The following is a 24199-nucleotide window of genomic DNA, read 5'->3' on the forward strand; positions in this document are numbered from 1 at the left end:
TCTGGTACGGAGCTTTACTGGTATGTTTTGATTGAATAGCAAAATATTATATTGTATACTTTATGGCTATGGTATTTATACCAAAAGGCTTATCTTAAGCATAATCTGAACTGTGCCTGCTGTATTAATTGTCTTTTTAGGCATTATTGTATGTTCAAAGATATAAAGAGACAAAGTGTTTTAAATGTGACACATTAATTTACATGATGAGTACACAGTTTATAGCTGTTGTCATACGAGCAAAATGCCAGAAATTGTCTGCTTGCATGTCATTACAACACTTATAATGATAGGCTATGTGTTGTGTAAAAAACAACTGTAAGAGGAGCTATAACTTTTAATGAATTATCTTTAAATAGTAATGGTAATGCTTTTTTAAATTTCCTTTAAAAGAAACTGGCCTTCAGTACAACTCAATATCATAATACAGGAATAGTAAGTTAAATAACAAACCAGTATTAAATAGAAAGGTTGTTGAAGGACTGGTTAAAGTGTTTTGTTTAGACAATGTGACAAACAAAACCAAAATTACCTGCACTCAACCATTTATTTACATGGAAGATTCAAAAACAATTCTTAAAAAAATATCCTAATTTCCCTTGTTAAAATTACATTAAAATATCATATTGTGTACAGATTTTTCGGCAGTAATAATAACCCTAATTAATCACTTCCATGCAAAATACATTTTATATGGCATTTCAACAAGAAATTCAGTAGAAATCTTATTGATTTTCACGAGGATACTAACTAGTTTTCTTATGTAGTACGACCATAGACTGTAGAAAGAATGAGTACGACACATTTTATTCTATAGATCATTTTACTTTGAAAGTCATAACGGAAACACTTTGTCGTATCTGTTAACACTGGATCGACCGGTTTGGCAGCCGCAGAGTATCCTGGGTAATGTAGTTTTATCGCCATCTCTGGTTCCTTTATATTCATACGCTGCGGTCTTCTCGTTCGGAGTCGTGTGCGTGAGGGGGGCGTGTCCAGTTGTACGGTTTGTTCGAACTGCAGCTTCCGCTCCCTGGCGTCACACATGTAGCACAACATGGCCCCTTACAGCCGGGCTGTTGTTGTGGTAGCTCTCTCACTACTGTACCTGAGTCGGGCAATTTTTTCCTCGGAGTATTTCTCCACTCTGACTTTGTTCAACAACGAGCTCCACAAGCAGGGATGCAGCTCGCTGTCGGAGTGGGAAGAGTACGCGGCGGACTGCGGTAAAGTATCTGTTTTCGCTGTTAGTTTGCCACGTCCTCCTCGATTCAACTGTCACTACTGTGTAACCCCGGCTAGCTTATCCGTTTAAAGCTAACGTTAGGTAGCTAATAACAGCGAGCAGTGACAGCCTGGAGAGATAACTAAGATAAGCTGCTGCTCTAACTGCAGTGGAGGTTAAATAGGATTGGAAACTAAAGATCAAACAAAGAAAGCTGAACAGTAAGAGTGAATACTTATGTACACTACAGGTAGAAAACTCTGAATAAAACAAAAAACTCACTCACTACTGCATTCTAGCTTCCCCCTATTGGTCCAAGCCAAACTTCTATCAAAAATACGCATTTTTATCTTCATCTCATCTGACGTGTAAATCTTCCATTATTAAGTGTAAACTTATTATTAATATGAGGGCTGTTGTTGTCAGGGGAACTCTTTTAATTGATACAGTTATGCACTTGTTTTATCTATCAGTTTTTATTGTGCGGATGCACGATATTAGACTCTTGCTGATATTTTTAAACTCATTTAAACGACGCTAATACTGAAAGATAGCCATAAATATTGGAATACTATAACTGAGCTGTTTCTCTCATTTTGGCAGTCTTTATTAATGTTGAAAACGGACACAAAAGGCCAAAAAAATTGCCACTACAAATGATGGATGTATTCTTTGTCAAATATAGATGATACTAAAAAAACCTGAAAGTAATTTCTTTGGATCACATGTACAATTCATGCAAAATTATGTTATTATAATAACAACATAGCTTTATTTGATTTTTATGTGCTTTTCCATTATGTAGTGCTGGCTGGACTTATCTTGACTTCACTTTTTTGATTTCCTGTTAGGGAAGGTACCTGCTTTCTGGTAGGACTGGTAGACTGAATATCAGCATGGCTGATTTTTGATGCAGATATTTGGCATTTTTGAGATTATCAGAAATTAATAAGTTATGAAATTAATTAATTTAAAGGTGCTCTACCTGCTGCAAGGTGTCCGCCTCTCTGGCTTTGCTGTCTCTCCCTAAAGTTTTGCCTAATGTCCCGCCCACAACACCATCTGACTGGCTTAATGTGACACAACTACTTGCCAATCAGCAATGAGGCCTGGGTGGAACTGGCACAGGAAGTGTGCAGTATCACTTCCTGTTTCCTGCGGCTACAGTGTTGCTCTGGGCTGTGTCTCTTGTTGACAGAGCGAATGCTAAATTTCTTATTTTCCATGTTTATTTTTTAAATGCAGTTTTACTTTTGTCATGTGAAGTACATTTTATTTACCATTGAAAATGCATATCGGTTCCAAAATCACTTATCAGTCTCATGCTCTCTACTTATAATCGGTCTTGATATCAGCTCTGAAAAACAGCACCAACACTTACCTTGTACTTTCTTTGGTACCACCTCTGAGGTTTCCAAGTGAGCTGAGCCAATCCTTAAATGTTAATTCGAGATACCTGCTAACCGATAATTGGTCAGAGAATAGCAGTTGCCCCGTACCATGCTGAAGTGCATTTATCCCACCTCCCCAGTTCCCTGCCCTTCTGCACTTGCATTGCTCCTGCCATAGCAGGGCCTGAACATGGCTACGCCATCACGTGGATATTTATGTGTTGTACAAGTACTGCTGTGTCACATTCGCCCTAACTGAGAAATACACAGTCAACATGACAATTACTTTACTCACTTTGGCACTTATTTTGAGTAATTTGGACCCTTTTTTTAGGAACAGTTGTGTTGATTATACATCATGTCCATGTTGTGCTCCTGTGCTTATAACATTGTGTGTGCATGAGCAGTTAAACCATGCTGTAACAAACCTTCTCCATTCATGCCAGGGCCAATAGTGTACCATGCTGTGGTGCTGTATCAAGCACTCTGGCTTGTGAAATAAACTGGGCTTTGGGTGTCAAATGCGCTAGGGTACTGTACAAATTGTTGAGTGTGAGTATACCCTAACAGTGCCACTAGTTTGGCTAAATGTTTGACAGAGGAATCAAACCTCTGCTGCTCACAACTGTCTGTGAAACTCAATTGTCTCCTTGCTGGAACAAAAAAACAAATTACACTACAACTGCAATGTCCTCCATGGTTGTTGGACATCATGGTAGTTTTCCATAGCCCTGCTGTGACAACCCACCTAGTTGAAGGGGTCCCATAATGGAAAAAAAAACATACCTGGCATGAACACCAAGCCAAGTCGAGCATCCCTACTTTGTCATGCCCTTTGGTGCATGCTGAGAATGGCAGATGAACTGGTTGTACAAGTCCATGCAATGTTTAGATAAATGTCTGTTTGAGAGTATGTGTGCTCAACCGTGGAGATACTTGAAGTGATTTCTACACTAAAAAAAAACATGCCAAACCACCGTGCTTGCCAGTTTTAGTCCAAGTGTAACCTGATATTTGGCCTATAAATATTTTTTTTCTGAGCTTCCAGGCAGTCTTATTGTAGTTTAATTCATCTAGGAGAAAGCTGAGTCAGTTATTATAACGTCAAAGTTGGCTTTGTGTCGCAATGAGGTAAAGACTTTACAAATCAATCCCTATATTTCCACACAATATTAACAATATGTAATGAGGCTAAGTTTTACTTTTGATGGGAGGGTCAACTAGCCTGCAGTACTTCTAATAATTCTCATTATTCTTCTATTTACCAAAAATCCCCAATTTCTTTCACTGCTGTTTTGTTTTGTATTTGTATTTATCACTTCTATTCATATGCTTTCTCTGTTTTTTCTCTTATTCTTACTGCTCTTCATTTTTTGGTTTGACATGGTTCTATTACTTCTGTTTCTCCTTGTATTTATTTCACAGCTTTAAATTTTTACAGCTCCTTCCCTAGATAATGCTTTATTTTTATTGTTTTTATGTTAAATTTCTCTGCTAATTTCATGGCTTCTTCTTAATATGAATTCCCTTTCTAGAACTGAGAACATGCCTTAAAATCAATGTCAACATAAATGTCTCTACACCAAACTGAATAACTTTCATAGGTCCAGCCATGGCCAAAATCTACAAGCAACTACTTTACACAACAATCCGTTATGTTCTGTAATTGCATCAGTGCAGGCTGCATGGTGTCACAGGGGATAGGGCTGTTTTGAATCCCTGTCAGACAGGGTCTTTTCATGTGGAGTTTGCATATTCTCCCCAGGTACTAGGCTTCCTCCTGCAGACCAAAGCCATGCTTGTTAGGTTCATTGGTAACTCTAAATTGCCCGTAGGTGTGAGTGTGCGTGGTTGGTCATCTCCGTATGTCAGCTCTGTGATTGACTAGCGACCAGTCCAGGGTGCACCCCGGTGAAGATGATGGATGCAGATCGTTCATGTGCACACTGTTTGAAATCAAACACTGATGAATGTAAATCAGAGTGCTGTAACAGCTAAGCTTGAACTCAACTAAGTTGATTCTCACAAGTTAAAGTGGTAAAAATATGAACAATTGTGTCCTATTGCCCATAATAAATGCTCAAAATTTCTGTCTCTGCAGAGTCCTCCATCTTACAGCTGGATGACCCAGACTGCGAAGAGGGCAGCAATCCTCCCTGCGAGTCAGTCTTCTCTCTTAATGCCGAGAAGATTTTGGTGAGATAACACAAAGACACACACGCAAAGACATACCATTATCTGGTCTAAAACTTAGGGGTGGGTAAAAATATCGATTAATCGATGCATCGCAATATTTTCTCCCCCAATTCAATATCGATTCAGCAAATCCTCTGAATCGATTCACCTCCTGGCCAATGGGGGTCGCTGTGCATGTGATTCACGTTGTATGGACGGAGGCCGCACACGACCAACCATAACCATGTTATGTGAGGTTTATCACAATTTCCAAGAGGACAGAAATATTATTTAAGTTTACATGCACTTTACTTTTTCAGTGTTTATACAGAACTGTCATGTTTTTTACTTTTGTTCTCCATATGCACAAATAAGTTATTATTGTGCACATTTTTATTTTTCAGATGTTTTACTGCTCAAAAATGCGAGGTGACTTATCAAATACGTAAAAAATTGTCAACAGGTTATTTGTGTATTTCTACTTCTTACTGAATCGACATTGAAGCATTTAAATCAATATCGAATCGATATCGAATCGAATCACAACCTAAAGATTCGAAATCGAATTGAATCGTGAGGTTCTTAACAATACCCAGCCCTACTAGAACTAGTGCAATAGGTTGTCATTTACTTTAAAATGTGGTTTATACAGCTTTGTTAATAATTAAAATTCAAATGAATTAAATTAATTTATGAGTATGATCATTGTTTTGCATATTTACTCCTTATTTCACATTTTTGGGACTCAGATGATTCTCCAAATACCCAAATATGTGTCTAAAAATTCTTAAAAGCTGAAATTTCATGATTTTAACCCTGAAAAAGTTGAGGATTTTAGTGTAGTGAATATGGAAAGAAGCAGACACTTGTGAAAAATGATGATGCAGACACCATGCTCATTTTCTTGTTGTATCTTATCAATAATCTTGTGTTAGTCAGTAAAGTTTCCACTATTTTCAACTTAGTTATTTATCAAAAACATGTATAGAACACATTTAGAATTGAAATATATGTATTTAAGCCCTTAGTAGATAAACATCCACACATTTTCTTTTACTATTTAAAGATCACGGGCGGCGCAAGTGTCTGCTTGTCTGCTCTCAGGCTGCCCAAATTTGATTTGCACATATTGACTAAAACCATTATAAAACAGTTATCAAGTAACTAAAACAAAGGTCTTTTGGTAAGAAACACATGCATAGGTCTTTTTAAAAAAGGTTTTTATCAATGAAAGTATTTAAGTCCATGTTGATTTTTTTACAGCAGTGTATCACTTTTTGTTTTCCTGTGGCTCTTGGTGGGGCCTCCAAGGAAAAACGGTTGGGAAACGCTGGTATATTTGATCAGCTGTTTGGGTCTGCAGGCTTAATCAGAGACAAAAACAAGGAACTACTAACAGCTCCCTCTTCTGCTCAGTGTCAGTTCATCCAATTTATCCACAGAAAGTTAAGTGAGGTTGGTAAAACACCGGTGTTCAGGAAGGCAGGGAACTCTGGATGGAGAGAGATACAGACTGCAGACACTGTGAGCCGCTGTCCTTCATCAGAAATGCCCTGAAAAAGTGTTGATAAGTCCCACTCTGTCAGCAGTGTCTCTCCTTGTCTGTGGGCGTGGCCACACAGTTTGCACACCTCTACCATCAAGTAACTCGAGATCTCTCCTGCTAACTAGTCTCCACTAAGGTTTCTCCTCTCACTTTCTTCCCGCTGATTCTCCATCTGTAGAAGTTCCTCTGTACTCTTAAAAATATCCAATCAAATCAACAGTAAACAGCACCTCATCAAATTGAGAAGTTTTGCTTATGCTTAGTTTGTTTAGTTTCTGTCAAAGCCAGCAGACTTAACAGCTGATCAGATACAATGAGGCAGAAGAACACGTAGCTGGGAGCTGAAGCTGGCATTGCAAAATAGTACCAAACACAGAGGCGAAAAGAAAATGCTTCAAAATTTTTGATAAAGCTTACAATTGAGCTGACATTGTTTTCTGGCCCATTCTTATCTAAGACTTGCTAAATTACACAGCGATAATGTACCCATCTGCTACGCTGTATACTCTGCCTTCCCTACCTGGACCAGCAGGTTGTTCTTAAAGGGCCAGCGCTCACTGATATCTCTGGAGGCTAATGCCACTAGTGTTGCCAAGTACCTTATACAATCCTATTTCAAAAATACAGAAACATCCTTTTAAGATCCAGTCAATAAACGTCCTTACATTTTATTTTAGACTTTTAAGTAAGTTATTTATTTTCTTTTAACTAATTTAGCTGTCCAGATTTAAATATTGATACATTTAAATGTAAAAAATTCCTATTAATGCACTATCAGCACATTAATTGATTTGAAATACACTGGTAAAAATACTTGCATACCTATATCACAATGGATAAAATTGGATTTTGAACATCCACCAGACCAGGACTAATATTTTAGACTTGTTTTAGTCTCCTTAATGAAAACAAATCTTACTTTTTGTCAGAGTTTTTATCACAAAATATCTACTTTAAGCTAGTCTTTGTCTAGTCTTCCCCATGGAAAAAAAGGGAGTTGACAAAAACTTTAGTCATACTTTCAGTTGATGAAATTAACACTACTCCGATAGATATTCTGATTGAGGTGCGGCATCTCATGTTTAAAATCAAGCTTCATATGCCATTGTTTCAACATTTTTCTGTGGCTACTTGCTGCCAATATCCTTCTCTAATCCTACACTAAATTTGTATGCTTGTGATATGCTATGTCTGAAACAATTAGCCTCCAAACTCACAGCTCACCTGATGTACACGATGGAATGAAACATTTCTAAAGGGAAGTAACGTTATTTGAACATCTTTATACAGCGTACTGTATAAAAAAAGGACAGAAACATAAGAATTGAACATACAAAAAAGTAGAGAAGGGTACAGTGTCATTCTGTGGGAAACGCTGATGTATCACCTCAGACCATAAATTTAGGTGTGGTGGCATTTTTTGCAACACACCCAGCAGAAGTGTCAGATTGTGAAGGCGATGTCTCTTCATGACTTCTGCAAATACCTTCTAACACCATTGTAATTCCTTTCTTGTTTGCTGTGTGCAAACCGAGCATTCAAGCATTTTTACAAGGTCACCTTGGACCTCACAGTGTTGAAAACATACCAGTGAAAGTCACGTAAAAGGTGTTACTTCCTTTTCTACACTTGTAAGACAAGTACTTGTCTTGTCAATTCTGTCATCGCTGTGTTGGAGACTTAGGCTGCTGCAGCAGCATTTGCATGCTGTTAAATTTGCATCCTTTAATGTTTGCATTATGTCATTCAGCTGCTCTCTATTTGGGATTATGCACTAAATTCAAGGTGACTCTTTGAGAAGGAGGAAGAAAACTCTCCTTTTGATAGAAAACGCAGAGTGTTTATCACAACACAAGAATTCTCTTTGCTCTGAAAAGTGTCCTTGGAATTTAAAAGGATGTTTTTTTCTTCTAAGGGGCTCCTTTTAACTTTCAGAGATGCTGGAAAACTTGTTGGAAAACTCTTAACAGATTGCCCTTGAAGGAGAATTTAATTGGGGTACAAGATTTTTTTCTGTGTTACGTAAATAAATCTCTTTTAAAATTGTCTGAATTATTAATTATTTAGTTTACTTTAAATACTATATGTGTTAAAATGATGCAATCTGGGGTGCAGAAGGCCTGCAGGCTTGTCCCATGTTTGGAGACAAAAAAAAAAAACAAAACGTACAAGAAACTACACATCTCAAGTCAGATCTTAACTCAGAGTTGCTTTGAGCAAAAGACAGAAAAGCCAAGGTCTGTTTGAATTTAAAAGTGTACAAATTTGGATGTTTTAAAATCTATTTAGTTCCTCATAAAGATGCAAAAGTCACACTTATGCCCCTAGCAGACAGAAGGAGAAAACACTGCAACTCTCCACACAGGAAACCCAACATTTTGTTTCCTGTTTGTCACTAATATTCATTTATCTTCTTTTTTTAACATGTATGTGTTCTTATTTCTCTAACAGAATCAGGCCAAGTTGTTCATTGAACAGAAAAAAATCCCCTTCCCCGTGGATAACCTCAACACAATCGAAGACCTAGGTAAGGAAGACCTAGGTGTTTGTTTTTTGATACATCTTGTTTCATGTTTAACACATTATAAGAAAGACGACATTTATTGTTCTGTCTTTGCAGCTATAGGTTACGTTCTGATAGCCAACGGTCTTTATGATGAAGCCATCAAACACTTCTCACTATTATTACAGGTGAGTTTACAACTCTATACTGTCCATTCACTGCAGCACTAAGCTATTTTGTTATCTCGCTATCCTCTATGTGTATCCAAACCAAGATTATGACCCTGATTTTTCTTTTGTTTTCTGTTTGTCTTTGACAGAGTGACCCAGAGCTGGTCAGTGCCATCTATGGGAGAGGGATAGCGTATGGGAAGAAAAGTTTACAGGTGAGTGAAAGATGTAAAACGCACCTGCACTCATGCTCATTTGAATACACTTTACTGCAATGCACTTATTGGAGTTAAAATACCCAATTTGCAAGATAAAAAACTTGATTTTCTCTGGTTTGGAGGCTTTGAAAAATGCAAAATAATGGAAAAAAACACTGAGCCTCATTCACCAGTTGTTCTCTGGAGGAAGTTTTCTTAAAACAGTAATATTAGGGGTAATAGTAACTTTGGTGTACATGTCCTGATAGTTGCAGAAGAGGGTGGGAACAATTTTGGATTGCCTCAACTTCAGTCAGTCTAAGGCCAGTCACACACCAGAAACACCAGATTTTTAAATCTGAAATGATTTTAAAGGGGACATATTTCACCCTTTTAAGACAAGTTTCTATTATCCGCAGAGGTCCCCAAAACATGCCTGTGATGTTTGTTGCTGAAAAAACACTAGTATAGGATTTTAGCATGTCTAAAATCCCCTCTGTTTCAGCCCTTCTTAGAACGAGCTGTTTCTGTGTCTGTGGCTTTAAATGTTGATAAGCTGTCTGACTCCACGTCTGGCCGCACCCCTCTAAGGAAATGGATGTGGCACTCCTGATGTTACAGTCACTTTTATCCAAAGTTAAGGACCCAACTGGGATTCAAACCATCAATCTCCCAGACCAAAGTCAGCAGGCTTAACCCACTGAGCTATCCAGCATCTCAGCTGGCAGCTGAGAGGAAGATCAGGAGAGGAGGGTGGAACTTTCTTCCAAGCAGGGAGAGCCAACCTACGACCTAGAATCGTAAATATTAAACATGTTTAACACTTAAGATTTGGGGTCTGGGAGGCTCCAATGCAATTTGGAGAAGTAAAATAATCATGTTGCATATTATTCAGACATATTATCTTTACGATGAGGCTCCACTGGTCACGCCCCCATGATCATTGAGGGAGGCAAATGTTGCCTCAAATTGGGCAGTTAGGTTTAAATAAAATCATCATTTAGAAACTGCATTTTTTTTAAAGATTTATTTTTGGCCTTTATTTGATAGGAGAGTGGATAGAGTTGGAAACAGGGGAGAGACATGCAGGAAATAGTGCCGCGGGCCAGATTCGAACCCGGGTCGCCTGCGTATATGGCGTGCGCCTTAACTACTCGACTACCGGTGCGCCTAGAAACTGCATCTTGTATTTACTTGCCTTGTCTTTGTGAGATATGAAAATTGGTTTGATGATCCAAAACATTTAAGTGTGATAAATATGCAAAAAAAAATTAGCAATTAGAAAGCGGGCAAAAATGTTTTCACTGCACTTTATAGCCAAGTTTCTTAAATCTAACCTGTAATAATGGGTAGATTTAATATATGTAATCCGGTCTTTCTCACACCATCAAGATACTAATCTATTAATCATGATCAGTTTGTCATAAATCCTACGATTGATTTCATTTCCATGGACTAACAGCAATAAAAGTGATTCATGGAAAACACAGAGCATGGCAGCTTGGTTATATTCTATCTAAGATACTGAAAAAAATGATCAAAATATTGAGAGGAGGGCTCAAGTTTGGCTTGGATGATGGACTGGGGGACCATGTATGGAGGCTGTGGTCCTCGACGCACTAGCTGTGGGATAGGTTCTCGGTCTTGGTGCTATTTGGTGCACATTTTCCCCCACTCTCTCCTTATGTTTCATGTCTTTCTTCAGCTGTCCTATCCCAATAAAAGAAAAAAGGCCCCCAAAACTCTTTAAAAAATAAGTAAATTAAAAAAAAGAAATGGATGGAAAAGAGATTAAAATGCAAAAAGAAATAAAAACAAAGCAAACTTTTATTTTCTACAAGGATATCTGCAAGAGAAGAAAAACAAAATCTAAAACTTTTAAGTAAATTTATTGAAAAAAAGTTTAAAAATTGAGTTTTTCCCTTTAAAGGGGTTGTAAATAGCTGCCTTGTGCAATCCTACTCTCCATAAGTGCAATAAAAATAATGTTTGTTCAACTCCCAAACCATAAAATGTAGTTAAATGTCCCACATAGATAATGAGAAGCATTTCATGTCAATCATTAATAGTTAATCTGGTCCATAATAAACTTTACAGTGTCATAAAGTTTTAGCTTAAATCATAAATGATTGCACACTTATTTACGATGCAAAGCTTTCTTTTTATCTAAAAAATTCAGTGAGGAGAAAAATGTTTCCTGATTTTCTGCTATTTTAAAACTTGAGTAGTATGCTGCCACATCAGTCAAGGTCTTAAGATTACTCACAGATGACTCACACTTTATGAGTTACACAGTGCCCTCTTTGTCCTCCATATTGATGTGCAGCTTGTATTTGCTTTAAAACTTTGCTTTATTTGTGTCAAAACTTCTCAAATTCCTCTAAAACAACACTGCACATTTCCTTAGAGCCGCCCTGTTATTCAGCAGAAAATGGAGCTGTTGTCTGTGCGCATTTTTTGGATGCCTTTGGTTTTATTTGTCCTGAAATAAAAAGCATGCTGGATTTTGTTGACAGCAGCAGTTTCAGGTAAACACAGAATGACTCGGCGTGTCGTCGACTGAATACAAATTTAATCTGCGGGTTTATTACAGGACTGTGTTACTTAGAAAACAGGCCAGACAGAGGATTTTATGATCTTAAATGACGCCCTTGTCGTTTAGTATATATTAATGTTTATGTCAGCTGAACCTAACCGCCTCTTGTTCCTGTGTCTCCCTGTCAGGACATCAAGAACGCTGACTTGGCGTTGTACGAGCTCAACAGAGTCATCACCCTCGAGCCAAACTGGCCGGAGGTCTATGAGCAGAGAGCAGAGGTGAGAATGACCCTGAACAGAGAGAAACACAGTACCTTAAGTCAATTCATACTTCAGGTTTCTTCAGTTATCTGAGAAGTACATTTTTCAGGAAGATATTTTTAGTTTTTCTGTAAAGGCTGCTTCCTCTTTTTGTCCCTCATGATCGATCCATCCATCAAACAAGTTACAATTCAATATTTCCTCAGCCTCGTCTTTATTCTGTGGAGGCTCAGTGAAAGTTTATCATATTACTGAAATATGGAAGTTTTTACAGTGTTACTCAGAGTGAGGAAATAGAGTTATATGACTACACAATGTAAAAAAACCCATCAGAAATCCTATTAGATTCTGAGTCACATCTTTGATAATAGTATGTGCTATTTCCACATTTAAATGTTAATCTTAAAGGTCTCTTTGAAAAGTCTGTGTCAAAAGAAACCAGTCAAGTGAACCAAATGATGGCCAGAGAGTTTGTAGGAAAGTCAAGAATCTATTTGTGATGTTACTTCTCACTAATCTACACTCAGTACCCCATAATGACAAAGTGGAAGCAAAATTTAAGAAACTTTTGCAAATTTATCAAAAAAAAAAAAAAAACTCTCTGAAATATCACATTGACTTAAGTATTCAGACCCTTAGCAAGAACACTTGAAATTAGCTCCTCCCATTTCCCTGGATCGTTGCTGAGATGTATCTACTCTGTGATTGGAGTCCACCTGTGGTAAATTAAATGGATTGGACAAGATTTGGAAAGGCACACACCTCTCTATAGAAGGCCTCACAGCTGACAATGCATATCAGAGCAAACACCAAGCCATGAAGTTAAATGAACTACCTGCAGAGCTCAGAGACAGGGAGGCACAGATCTGACATTTCCCAGTAGATCATTCTCAAATGGAAGAGGTTTGACAGAAACCTGTCCTCTCGGTCTCAACCTGTGTAGCTAGGTTCCTTTGGTTTAAGTGTATCTATGTGGTTTGGTTTGACTAATCACGGCAGCCCAGCGTGGCAGGGGATTTATTTTTCCACAACCGAGCTAGCCGTTTGAGGGTGCATCTTAGAGCTGATGATGTAGTGTTTTGAACCCCCCCTCAATTTCTCTACATTGTCTGATCAGATTGACTTTACATAAATTGCGGACAAAGCATTCTTGATGGGGATCGATTTTTGCTCGGCGTGGCTTGGCTCAGCCAAACTGGTGATGGAAAAGCAAATCAGCATGGCTTAGTTTTGCACAGCAAGGCCAAAAGCTACAGTGGAAAACTCCCCAAAGATGTCTATAATGGCTTGGTTTGCATAGCATCTCATGACGTCGAAATTTTTGATGTCTTATGAAGTTGCTGGGTTTTTATCTTGGTCAGGTCTTTTTGTTTAAGCTTCTTGAACTGCTTGGGTTCTGTTATTATTTGGTGTCCTTTGTTTGGGTTCTGTTGCTTTTTTCTTCTGTTTTTGTCTGTCAAATTTCTTTATAAACCCCTTTTTTAAAGTGCTTTACAAATAAAGTTAATACTAAATAAATAAATAAACCAGGACTTTTCCAAGAGCTGGTTGACATAAGCCTGATCTGGGCTTTCATGTAGAGTTTTTTGCAAACTCCAAGCTGGCTTTTATTGCCATAAAGCCCAGCTCGGTTGAGGGCTGCAGTGATGGTTGTCCTTCTGGAACTTTGTCCACACAGGATCTCTGGAGCTCAGTCAGAGTAACCATGCTAAGGCATTTCTCCCTCAATTGCTCAGTTTGGCGAGATGACCAGCTCTGGGAAGAGTCCTCATTGTGCCAAACTTCCTTAATTTGAGAATTATGGAGGCCACTGTGCTCTTGGGAGCCTTCAGTGCTGTAGAATTTTTTTGTAGCCTTCCCCAAATCTGCGCCTTGAAATAACCCTGTCTCTGAGCTCTGCAGGCAGTTCCTTTGACCTCATGGCTTGGTGTTTACTCTGATATACATTGTCAGCTGTGTGGCCCTCTATAGAGATTTGCGTGCCTTTCCAAATCATGTCCAGTCAATTTGCATTGTTGCAAAGAGTCTGAATACTTGGGTAAATGTGATTTTTCAGCTTTTTTATTTTTCATAGATTTGCAAAAATGTCTAAAATTTTGTTTTCACTTTATGCTGAGTGTAGATTAGCTAGAGAAAAAGTGAATTCAAACGACTGTACCATCAGGCCTCGACATAAAACTGAAAAAAGTGAAGGTGGTCTGAATCATTTCTGAATGTACTGTAAATACATTAATTTATTTGTTCATTTCCATTTTTTTTTGCCCAACTAGTGTTTCACCAGGGGTTGCCAAGGCTGTTGTAGGGAAAAGCTGGGAACAATTAAACAAAACTTAAAATTAACTGAGTAAAAATTCAGGCTAAAACTTAATTAACCACTTATCTATCTTTGTCTTATCAACATCCAAAAAATCATGTCAAAGAAACTTTATTTGATGTAAGTCTTGAATGTTTATGCCCATCTGTAGATCCTGTCTCCGCTGGGACGTATCAGTGAAGCTCTTGCTGACCTCACTAAAGCCATCCAGCTGCAGCCGTCAGCGCGACTCTACAGACACAGAGGAACACTACTCTTCATTTCAGAGGTCAGATTTACAAAGATGCCCTGTTTGTGTTGGTATACATTAATGCTTTTATTCCGACCATGTGTTTTCTCTTTAATCAGGACTATGTGGCAGCTATGGAGGACTTCCAGCAGTCTTTAGAGCTTAAGAAGAATCAGCCCATCGCCATGTTGTATAAAGGCCTCACATTTTTCCACAGAGGCATGCTCAAGGTAAGTGACAATGGCATTTTGCATCAGTGAATCATTAGTACAGCTGTTTAAAACTGTGCATTTTAAAGCTTTTCAATGTGTAATTCAGCACCTTCTGAGTTTGACATGATGGTGTCAGATTAAGTGGCATACAGAGTAACCTCTGCAGCTTTTTTAATCTGCAGGTTTTTATCAGTAAGTCTTTCCTGCAAAGCCTGTCACTCTTTATCTAGTAACATGTCGATATATGCATGTCTATCTTTAGTTGTTTATCACCGCTTCTGACACGTCGCTTTGACCTGTTTCCTGGGGGAATCCCAACGCAGCACCCAAAGACATTAGACCAACAGCAACAGTTCACGAAATAGTCTGCAAAAAGAGACCCTTCTTCTTCTTTTTGTCTCATACAAAATATGATGCTGTTTCAACTTTTAGATTAATACCAGGTTTTTGAAAACACCAAAACGTCTACCTTTGTCATCATTCTACAACATTTTACATTAAATGAACGTAAACTCTCGGTTGTAGCCTTGACTTCCCTGGATGTGATCGTCTTGTAAAAGAGGTATTTGCTGCTGCTTAGGCTCATGGAAATAAAGTCAGAGTCTGAGTTTTATCAGTAGAAACTGAAAGAAACAGAACCTAAAACAGTTTGAATGTGCCCTTCTCTGCTTGGCTACCAGGTGCCACCTTGTTCATTTCATTAAGAAAGGATCACATACAGTACAAAAATGTTTTTCTTTTATCATTTTATATATTTTTGTTTGTTTGGTAGGATTGAAGATTGTCTTAACTGATGCTTTATCTCTTTATTTGTATTGCTTTTTGCTTAAACAGCCTGATATGCCTGTTTTTGTCACTTTCATTTTTTAATTGCTTTTATCCTTGGTTACCTGTGCATTTACTTTCTTTAAACTATGTCCATGTAATGCCATTATTTATGACAAACAATTTCAATTTCTTTATTTTTCCCCCTTTACTGGTGAGATAATAAGACAAGAAAAAGTACCGACATAGAGGCACAAGATATTGTCATTACAGGTGTGTGTTGAATATGAGGTATGTGTCTAAAACTACTGTCAATGGTTGAAAGTGTATTTAACATGGAACTAAGAGACCAGGAGTGGACAAAAGGCCTCAACATTGAAATTGATTTGCCAAAATAATCCCCAGGAAGGAGTACTGGCCCCAAAACAAGGTCTAAGTCCAAAAAATGTCTTCATATCAATAAAATTGGAGTTCAGTTCACTCATATGCATAAGTTTTAGACATTCAGGGTGCTAAAGATTCATCACAAGGCCTTAAAGGCGTCTCTTTTGTCCGTGCCTTTTCCCATCTGGTAATTGGCTCAGAAACCGGCTGCAGTTTTCAGGCCCTTGAAACATCTACAGCTAGCCAGGGGCTCATGGCAACCAAAAAATTTTTGAATCTCTTCTTGAGGATAAAGAACAGTTAGAGTTTTTACATTTACCCCCATCGTAACTGCTCTGGTTTCTCTTTAGATCTGATTTGTCATTGTGTGTTGTAAGTTGTTCTTTCTTTCTCATCAGGAAGCCATAGAGACGTTTAAGGAGGCTCTGAAGCTAAAATCTGACTTCATAGATGCATATAAAAGTCTCGGACAAGCCTACAGGTATGTTTTATTGCTTATTTGACTTCTTGGAGAAGTAAATAATCCCTTTTCTCCAGAATTCATGTTGTTATGGGTTTTTATCTGTGTTATTTATGTACTTTTACCATCTTCTTATGTGCCTTTTATCGTATTTTTCTGTCTGCTTTTGATCTCATGGTGCACTCTGCTCTAACATGAACTGTATTGTTTTGTAACAAGGGCATTGGATAGTTTTTATTTTTAAGGAATTGAGAGTCCAACCTTTCCCCCTCTGCCTTACTAATGCACACTACTGCTTTCTTGGTATCTCCTCTTCCTCTTTCCAGAGAGCTGGGTGATTTTGAGTCAGCGATGGAGAGCTTCCAGAAAGCCCTCATGCTGAACCAGAACCACATCCAGTCTCTCCAGCTCCGAGGCATGATGCTGTACCACCATGGCTCCCTGCAGGAGGCCATAGGCAACTTCAAGGTAAAACAATGCTGAATAAGACTACTGATTTAACGGATTATTAGGTCTTTGGTTGGAACCTGTAGGCTTCTGCATGCCTTTCAAAAACTTAATTACTTTCTTTTGTATTCCTCTCTTTGCGTCTGTCTTCCAGAGGTGTCTTCAGCTGGAGCCATACAATGAGGTGTGTCAGTACATGAAAGGGTTAAGTCACGTGGCGATGGGTCAGTTCTACGAGGGAATCAAAGCTCAGACTAAAGTCATGCTGAATGATCCTCTGCTGGGACAGAAAGCCAGCTCAGAATACCTCAAAGTTAAATACCTCAGAGGTAGGTTTTTTTTATGTGCAAACACATGAAGACATCTGTGGCGTCATATAAAATAAAACTCAAATTGATATGAATGAATAAAATGCAAATAATGTCAAAGAATGTGAGGATGGTTTTACCAGCTAGGCATCAGTTCTTTCTTAAGTTATGGAGTAAAGTCTGGTAGAGGGTAATGTCCAACCAAACCCAAATAATGGGTAAATATGGGAAATGTGGTAAACTAGAAAAGCACTTAAAGAGCGCAGACCTCCGCCATTATCCCTATCTCACTATAGCGAAGAATTTTTAAAAAATTCCTGGACTCAGACTGTGATCCGAATCAGTCCCAAAATCGAATCAGTTCTTCCTTATGCCATTTCTGACATTTCCTGAAAATTTCATCAAAATCCGTCCATAACTTTTTGAGTTATGTTGCTAACAAACAAACTAACAAACTAACAAATCCTGCCGATCACATGACCTCCTTGGCGGAGGTAATAAAGGCACTGAAGTTGAATTAAAGGGCTTGGCCTGTAATTTCTGTTCCAGTTCATCCCAAAGGTGCTCAGTGGGGTTGATTTCAGGGCTCTTTGTGGGCCAGTCAAGTTCCCCCACACTGAACTCAGCTAACCATGTCTTTATAGTCTTTGTTTTGTTTACTGGGGCACAGTCATGTTGGAATAGAAAAGGGTCTTCCCCAAACTGTTGCCACAAAGTTAGAAGCATAGCATTGTCCGAAATGTCTCGGTATGCTGTAGCATTAACATTTGCCTTCACTGGAGATAAGGGGCCTAGTCCAAACCCTGAAAAACAGCCCCATAACATTATCCCTCCTCCACCAAACTGCACATTTGGCACAGTGCAGTCAGGCAGGTTCTTCTAGCATCCACCAAACCCAGACTTGCCTATCTGACAGCCAAACAGACAAATGTGATTGGTCACTCCACAGAACACGTTTCCACTGCACCACAGCCCAGCGTTGGCGTTGCTTTACACCATTGATTTTATGCACCTGTGACGACAGGTCAGATGGAAATACCTGAATTCAATAATTAACACATGTGGCCAAATACTGTTGTGTATATAGTGTTTGTCAAAGCATTGTGATAAGATGATAACTGACACCTTTAAGCCCTATCCACACTTACACAAAACTCTTTAAAACTTCCTGAATTTAGCTTTTTGTACGCAAACGGCAGTTTTTCATCCTGCCTTTACCCTGAAATTTCCTTGCTATCCCCCTTGTGCTTCCCCATCTATTGACTGACAGGCAAACAGCTGGAAATTTCCTGCTGTAAGAGACAACCGTGAACAGGCAAGCTAGGATTTTTTGAGGGTTACTGTGAAATTACACAGAAAATTTCAGAGATGCAGGGATTAAAAGGATCTCTAATCTCTAATCTACTGCCAGTGCAATACAACAGTGTAACAGGGTAATACAACAACAGTGACATCTAGTGGTGAAACCATGGATAACATGAGGTAATTTAACAGCAAATTCATGTTGAATTGCTGAATTATCTCTGCTATTATCATCAGGGAGAACGCACTGCTTTCACCAAACCTCTGCTAAAGCCTTTGCTACTCCTCTTCCTCAAGGAGGACTTTACTGCTACATAGAGCAAGGCAAGGCGTAAGATTTAAGTTGTAACTCAAGCGAAAAATGGAATTTTGAAGAGCGTGAACCCTGTTATAATTAGGAACTTCTCTTTATACTAGGATATGTTTGAACTTATGCTTATTTGGTGCAATCAATAGCTGCTTTACATATGCTTCTATTCCAACATGCAAACTATCATAATACCTAATATAACTTTGAATGTTCTGGGTTGTGAATCAATGTTTAGCTTTTTTTTTTTTTTTTTTTTTTTTTGCTGTTTTGCCTATTCATTACTTTATATTATAATGGCAGCAGTGATACTTAACTTGATAACTTGGAGTTTTTTCTAATAAAAAGTTAAAGATGGATTATTTTTTGGTAATAAGGATGCAAAATTAATTTTCAATGTGTTCAAAATTTGGAGGAATATCAATACCTTAATGTACTTGGGTAGGATAGCATTATTCTTTCTTTCTTATTGATCAAAAAATGCCATAGTTTTTATCCTGTTTGAAGTATATTCTAAAGTCCAAATACGTATTCACAGATTTAATCAATCCATACAGCTTAATTTGTTCCTATAATTGCATTTGTAACTAACACAGCAACAGATGCACAAATCACAACAAACAAAACAGTTTTAACTAGGAAAAGGAAATAATGATCATCTAATGAGTATTTTACAAAAGATAAAGGGAAATATCAGCTCAGTGCTGTTATTTGTTATCTGAATATTAAAAAAAAAAACCTGCCCTGACTCTTCTGATTTTTGCTTTTAAGTAGGCATAAGCTAAATATTTCTAATAAATAAGTATGTTTTATTTTAGTTATAATCCATGTCCTTGTTTTCCTTGCAGAGTATTCTCGCTACCTGCACTCCCACTTGGACATCCCAGTAGCAGAGTACAATGTGGACCAGGACTTACCAGGGAACTTTAAAAACCACTGGGCCAAAAATTTGCCATTTTTAATAGAAGACTATGAAGAACAGCCCGGTCTGCAGCCACATATCAAGTACGTCTTATGGTTCTGTTCGAGGTGTCTCACTGCTGTGAAATCTCTGTGTGCTAACACTGACAAACTGCACAATTTCTAGCTTCTATCAAGGTTGATTTGTTGTGTTGTCAGTCTGAAATGAGGATTCAGAATCCATTACCTTTCTTATTTCCTAACTTGTGTTTTTTACTTCTAATAAAAACAAAATTGACTTTCCTGATGGTTGATGGTGAAGTTTATTTTCTTTAAATCTTTGTGTTTGCAGGGATGTGCTGCCACAGAACTTTGAAAGCTACAGCAGTGAAGTTCAGAAGTTGATCTGCACAGCTGACCACCTGGGGGCGCTCATGCAATATGACACTCCTGGTTTCTTACCCAACAGAAGAATACACAGAGGTACCACTGATCAACACGATGGTTCATACAAATGCGTTTTTATGAGATATTTTTGTACTAAAACATGGCATCTCTCTTCTTTCAGCCATGGGTTTAGCCACCTTAGAGGTGATGCAGGCGATGCATCGAACATGGAGCAACTCTAAAGTGAGAGTAAACGGCAAAACCAGACAAATGCAGTGGAGAGACATGTTTGACATAGCTGTTAAGTGGAGAAGGTGAGGATTACTGTCTTTATACCCCTCTTTAAGTTGAATCGTCCTCACAAGTTCCACTCAAATGAAATGAGTCAGTGTTTTTTTTTCTTATGTTTTTTTGCTATCTAGAGAAAAAAAATCTTATATTTGTTTTGGGAAAGAAAAAATTGAATCTGTATTAAACTGAACTATTTAAAAGTGTAACAAAGTGACTGCAGACAGCATCAAAAGTAGATTATTTTTGTGTTTTCAGATGCTTGCGATTGGTTTTGTTGGTTTTATTTCTGTATTTGTATTTAATTGTCATCTCTGCCACTAGTTCACTGTCAGATGAAAGTAATACCAAGCCAACTAGGATGGCATTTTTCATTATTTCCATGCATGAATAAGATTCAGAGGCAGTGATATGATTGATTTTAAAAGGTCAGCAGGATATTTTTCTTTTAGTTTGAAAATACTGGTTAAACATGACCAGTGTTTAAGATGTAGCATTTCATTTCACAGGAGTTGCCAGAACTAACATAAAATTAAAGTTGTTGACAGAAGCTTTAGCCTCTGGTTTTATCCCAGTGAATTTGAAGAGAAAATCTCAATTTGTTGTTTAGAAAATCACAGATTAAAAATTGATTTTACCCAACTCTAGGTGGAGAATGACAATGCGCAAGTATAGGGCACTCACAACTAGGGCTGAACTATTTGCAAAAATAATCTGAGATTTTTTTCTCCAATATTGCAACTGAGATTTAATATTTGATTATTTTAAGGTTCCTCGTCTTATATATTTTTCAATAAATACAAGCAATAAATCAAATTAAAATCAAATTAAATTAGAATGTACACAATATAAGATATAATATACTAGAGGAAAATGATTTAAACAAATATCTAATTGCGATTATTTTTGCTCATATTGAAAATTTGATATCACTTGCTATATTGAAAGGGATAATCATTTTTATGTCAATCTCATTGTAAATAAGAGAAAATAATAGTAAGCAGTAATTTTTATTCTAAAAATACATGAATGTTTGCATTATGTGCATAAAACCTCTGCTGCAAGAAAGTATTAAACTGGTATTTTGACACATTTTAAGTTAAAGAAACATTGCAAGTTTTGCGATTTGTAAATTGCAGGAGGCCGTATTTGCGATTTAATCTAATTTGCGATTTATTGCCCAGCCCTACTAACAACAGTGTGGGCTGCTCTGATTCAGCTATGGTATAGTCTCAATGCAGTGGCATAAACCAGGCCTAAATCATCAAAAGAAGCTTTAAATCTCATTGTACAGTTATCTGTAGTGCTTTATTCCATATTTTATTCTGAGGGGATAAAAAGGATTAAAGAATAGTGTACTTTGTTGAGAAAAGACTATAAATGTGCAACTAAGGCCATGAACCCATCAGAAAAACTGATTTGAGTTTTGAATGCATTCATTATCTCAGAGCTGTCCGTGCAGCCAGTCTTTTTTGCATCCAGTGAAGTCAAAAGCTGTTATCATTCTGGTTTTATTTTCAGCCATGGTGTCTCACTCCACTTCTTTTAAACAACCTGCAGCACAGACAGACTAAACAGGTTGTTCCTTTCTTCCTATAGGATTGCTGATCCAGACCAGCCAGTCCTGTGGTTAGACCAGATGCCCGCGCGGAGTCTCAGTCGGGGCTTCAACAATCACATCAACCTCATCAGGTAACAACTAAATGTCAAAGTCGCTGTCAAACGCTGGCTCTTAAATTCCCATGCTGCCTTGCTAGGGGCTTGTGTCAACTTTGTAGTGCAAAAACATTTAAATTATTTGAAATCTGACCCAGTTTCTTTAGTTTTTAATTCAGCTTAGCCTTTTATCTGACAGATTTACTCAGATCATTTCTTCTTCAAAGATAGATTTTGACAGTACTTTAAAGTCTTCTCTGTTTCTTCAGGGGACAGATTATCAACATCAGATACCTGGCCTACTTTGACAACATCCTCGACTTCATCAAAGACAGAATACTAGTGTATCACGGGTAAATCTCACCAAAATTTCATTCAACTCTGTCTGTCTTTCAACTTTAACATATCAGAATATTCTACTCTGTCTCTTCTGCTGAAATTCATTCATTTTTCTTACACCAGTACTCCTCATCCATTGAAAATCTCAGCAGCAGCTCTAAGTGCTAACACAAGTTAGCCCAACTTTAACCCTCTGACAGCTGTTAATGGCTAACATCTGCTTAAACAGTCAGAAAGCAGTTATGATAATACACTTTACTACTTTATTCTGCCATCAAAGCAGAGTTATGGAAATTATTTTTCCCCCAGGCTTGTCTGATTTGTGTGAACATGATATGAATATTTTTTTCTTTTTTTTGCTGCTTTTCCTAATTTGTTTTCTCTCTCTCAGGGCGTACAATCCAAGAGGGCTCCTCGAGGTCCGGCAGGCTCTTGAAAATGTGAATAAAGTCGAAGACCTGCTTCCAATAATGAAGGTAAGGACGAAAAGAAAGGAGATGCTAGCTTACGCATAAGTAAACAGCCTCTTTGGTTCAGGGAATATATACAGGCTTCTCTGTTTTAAGACAAAGTGTGCCATGTTAAATGCACAGTATTAAAATTCTGCTGGAGGAAGGCTTTCAATTTACCTGACATGCCAGATAGAATGAATATGTCCATTTGAATGGATATGTTTCACAGTTGCTTAGTGTTCTTTTGTCTTCATGGTGTAATGGTAGCCATGAATATTGATTAACCAGTGACTGGACCTACCAGGCACTGGGTAATAAGAATAATAATAGCTTGGACTTATATAGCGCCTTTCATGAGACCCAAGGTCACTTTACAGAAAAATGGAAAACAAGACACAACACAAAAGACAAACAGTAAGTTGAGTGTATGTAGGGGGCAGGTTTAGAAGTGACTATAAGCTGTGGTGAACAGATGATGCTTGAGAAGTTTTTTAAAAGTGTCCAGGGATGGAACATTGTGGATGTTTTTAAGAAGGGAGTTCCAGAGGATGGGGGCTGTAATTAGGTCAGCCTCTTTAAAGGGGGTGAATATTTATGCAATCTATTATTATACCTTACATATTTTTATTTACTTGAAATTACTTTGTAGAAATCTGTTTTCACTTTGACATTGAAAGGTTTATTTATGTCATTTTTTGTTCAAATAAAGCTGAATTACATTGACCATGATTAATATACAAAATAAGAAGATAAAACATCAAAGGGGTGAATACTTTTTATAGGCACTGTACAATGGTTTAAAATAGTCAATAATGCAGTAATGCTGACAGCTCTACTTTTTTTTAAAAGTTGTTTAACTGTAAAAGCACTGTGACTTTTTTGGTTCTTTGTGGTTGTATTTTGTCTTGAAACATCTCAGCAGTAAAACTCCAGGATGCTTTTCTTTGTGTGTTATTGTGTTTGTTTCATGAAGCAGTTCAACAGTAAAACCAGAGATGGCTTCACAGTCAACTCCAAGGTGCCGAGCATGAAGGATCCTGGGAAAGAGTACGACGGTTTCACTATCACCATCACAGGAGACAGGTATGACGCCTGAGAAACATGACGAAGTGAACTGTCATATAAAGCATATTCAGTGACTCAGAATCTCATATTTTGCACCGTTTTCTGTCTGTTAGAGTGGGCAACATGCTATTCTCAGTTGAGACACAGACGACTGAAGAGCGGACGCAGCAGTATCAGTCAGAGATAGAGTCCATTTACAAAGATCTCACTGCCAAAGGAAAAACACTGATGCTCTCTACTGAACTTGGGGTAAGATTTACTTTTTAAATTCTCCAAGAACCCATTTTTTCAGTGTAATCCCATAGATAGCAAGCAGAAGCATCTTTTTCCATCTCAAGAAAAGTATGATGGGAAAAGTACGAGCAAATCTATGGACAT

General features: G+C 37.8%; 1 protein-coding gene across 2 annotated transcripts in view; it reads left to right on the top strand.

The window, feature by feature from the left end:
* The first annotated feature begins 1038 nt into the window (after positions 1–1038).
* Positions 1039–24199, top strand: part of ttc13 (tetratricopeptide repeat domain 13) — a 38414-nt gene continuing 15253 nt past the window's right edge. Inside the window, exons 1-19 of one of the 2 annotated variants that reach the window (XM_041805187.1) lie at positions 1039–1226; positions 4718–4812; positions 8789–8864; positions 8958–9028; positions 9160–9225; positions 11932–12024; positions 14472–14588; positions 14669–14779; positions 16309–16391; positions 16697–16838; positions 16972–17146; positions 19583–19739; positions 19987–20117; positions 20203–20335; positions 21909–22001; positions 22235–22318; positions 22696–22780; positions 23730–23839; positions 23935–24070. In XM_041805187.1, the coding sequence (XP_041661121.1) occupies positions 1058–1226; positions 4718–4812; positions 8789–8864; positions 8958–9028; positions 9160–9225; positions 11932–12024; positions 14472–14588; positions 14669–14779; positions 16309–16391; positions 16697–16838; positions 16972–17146; positions 19583–19739; positions 19987–20117; positions 20203–20335; positions 21909–22001; positions 22235–22318; positions 22696–22780; positions 23730–23839; positions 23935–24070 (2127 nt within the window). In that variant the 5' untranslated portion in view covers positions 1039–1057. The remainder of the gene's footprint in view (positions 1227–4717; positions 4813–8788; positions 8865–8957; positions 9029–9159; positions 9226–11931; positions 12025–14471; positions 14589–14668; positions 14780–16308; positions 16392–16696; positions 16839–16971; positions 17147–19582; positions 19740–19986; positions 20118–20202; positions 20336–21908; positions 22002–22234; positions 22319–22695; positions 22781–23729; positions 23840–23934; positions 24071–24199) is intronic. The other variant, XM_041805188.1, reaches the window with a different exon arrangement.

The sequence above is a fragment of the Cheilinus undulatus genome, linkage group 14, assembly GCF_018320785.1.
Source record: "Cheilinus undulatus linkage group 14, ASM1832078v1, whole genome shotgun sequence".
NCBI classification, from domain to species: Eukaryota; Metazoa; Chordata; class Actinopteri; order Labriformes; family Labridae; genus Cheilinus; species Cheilinus undulatus.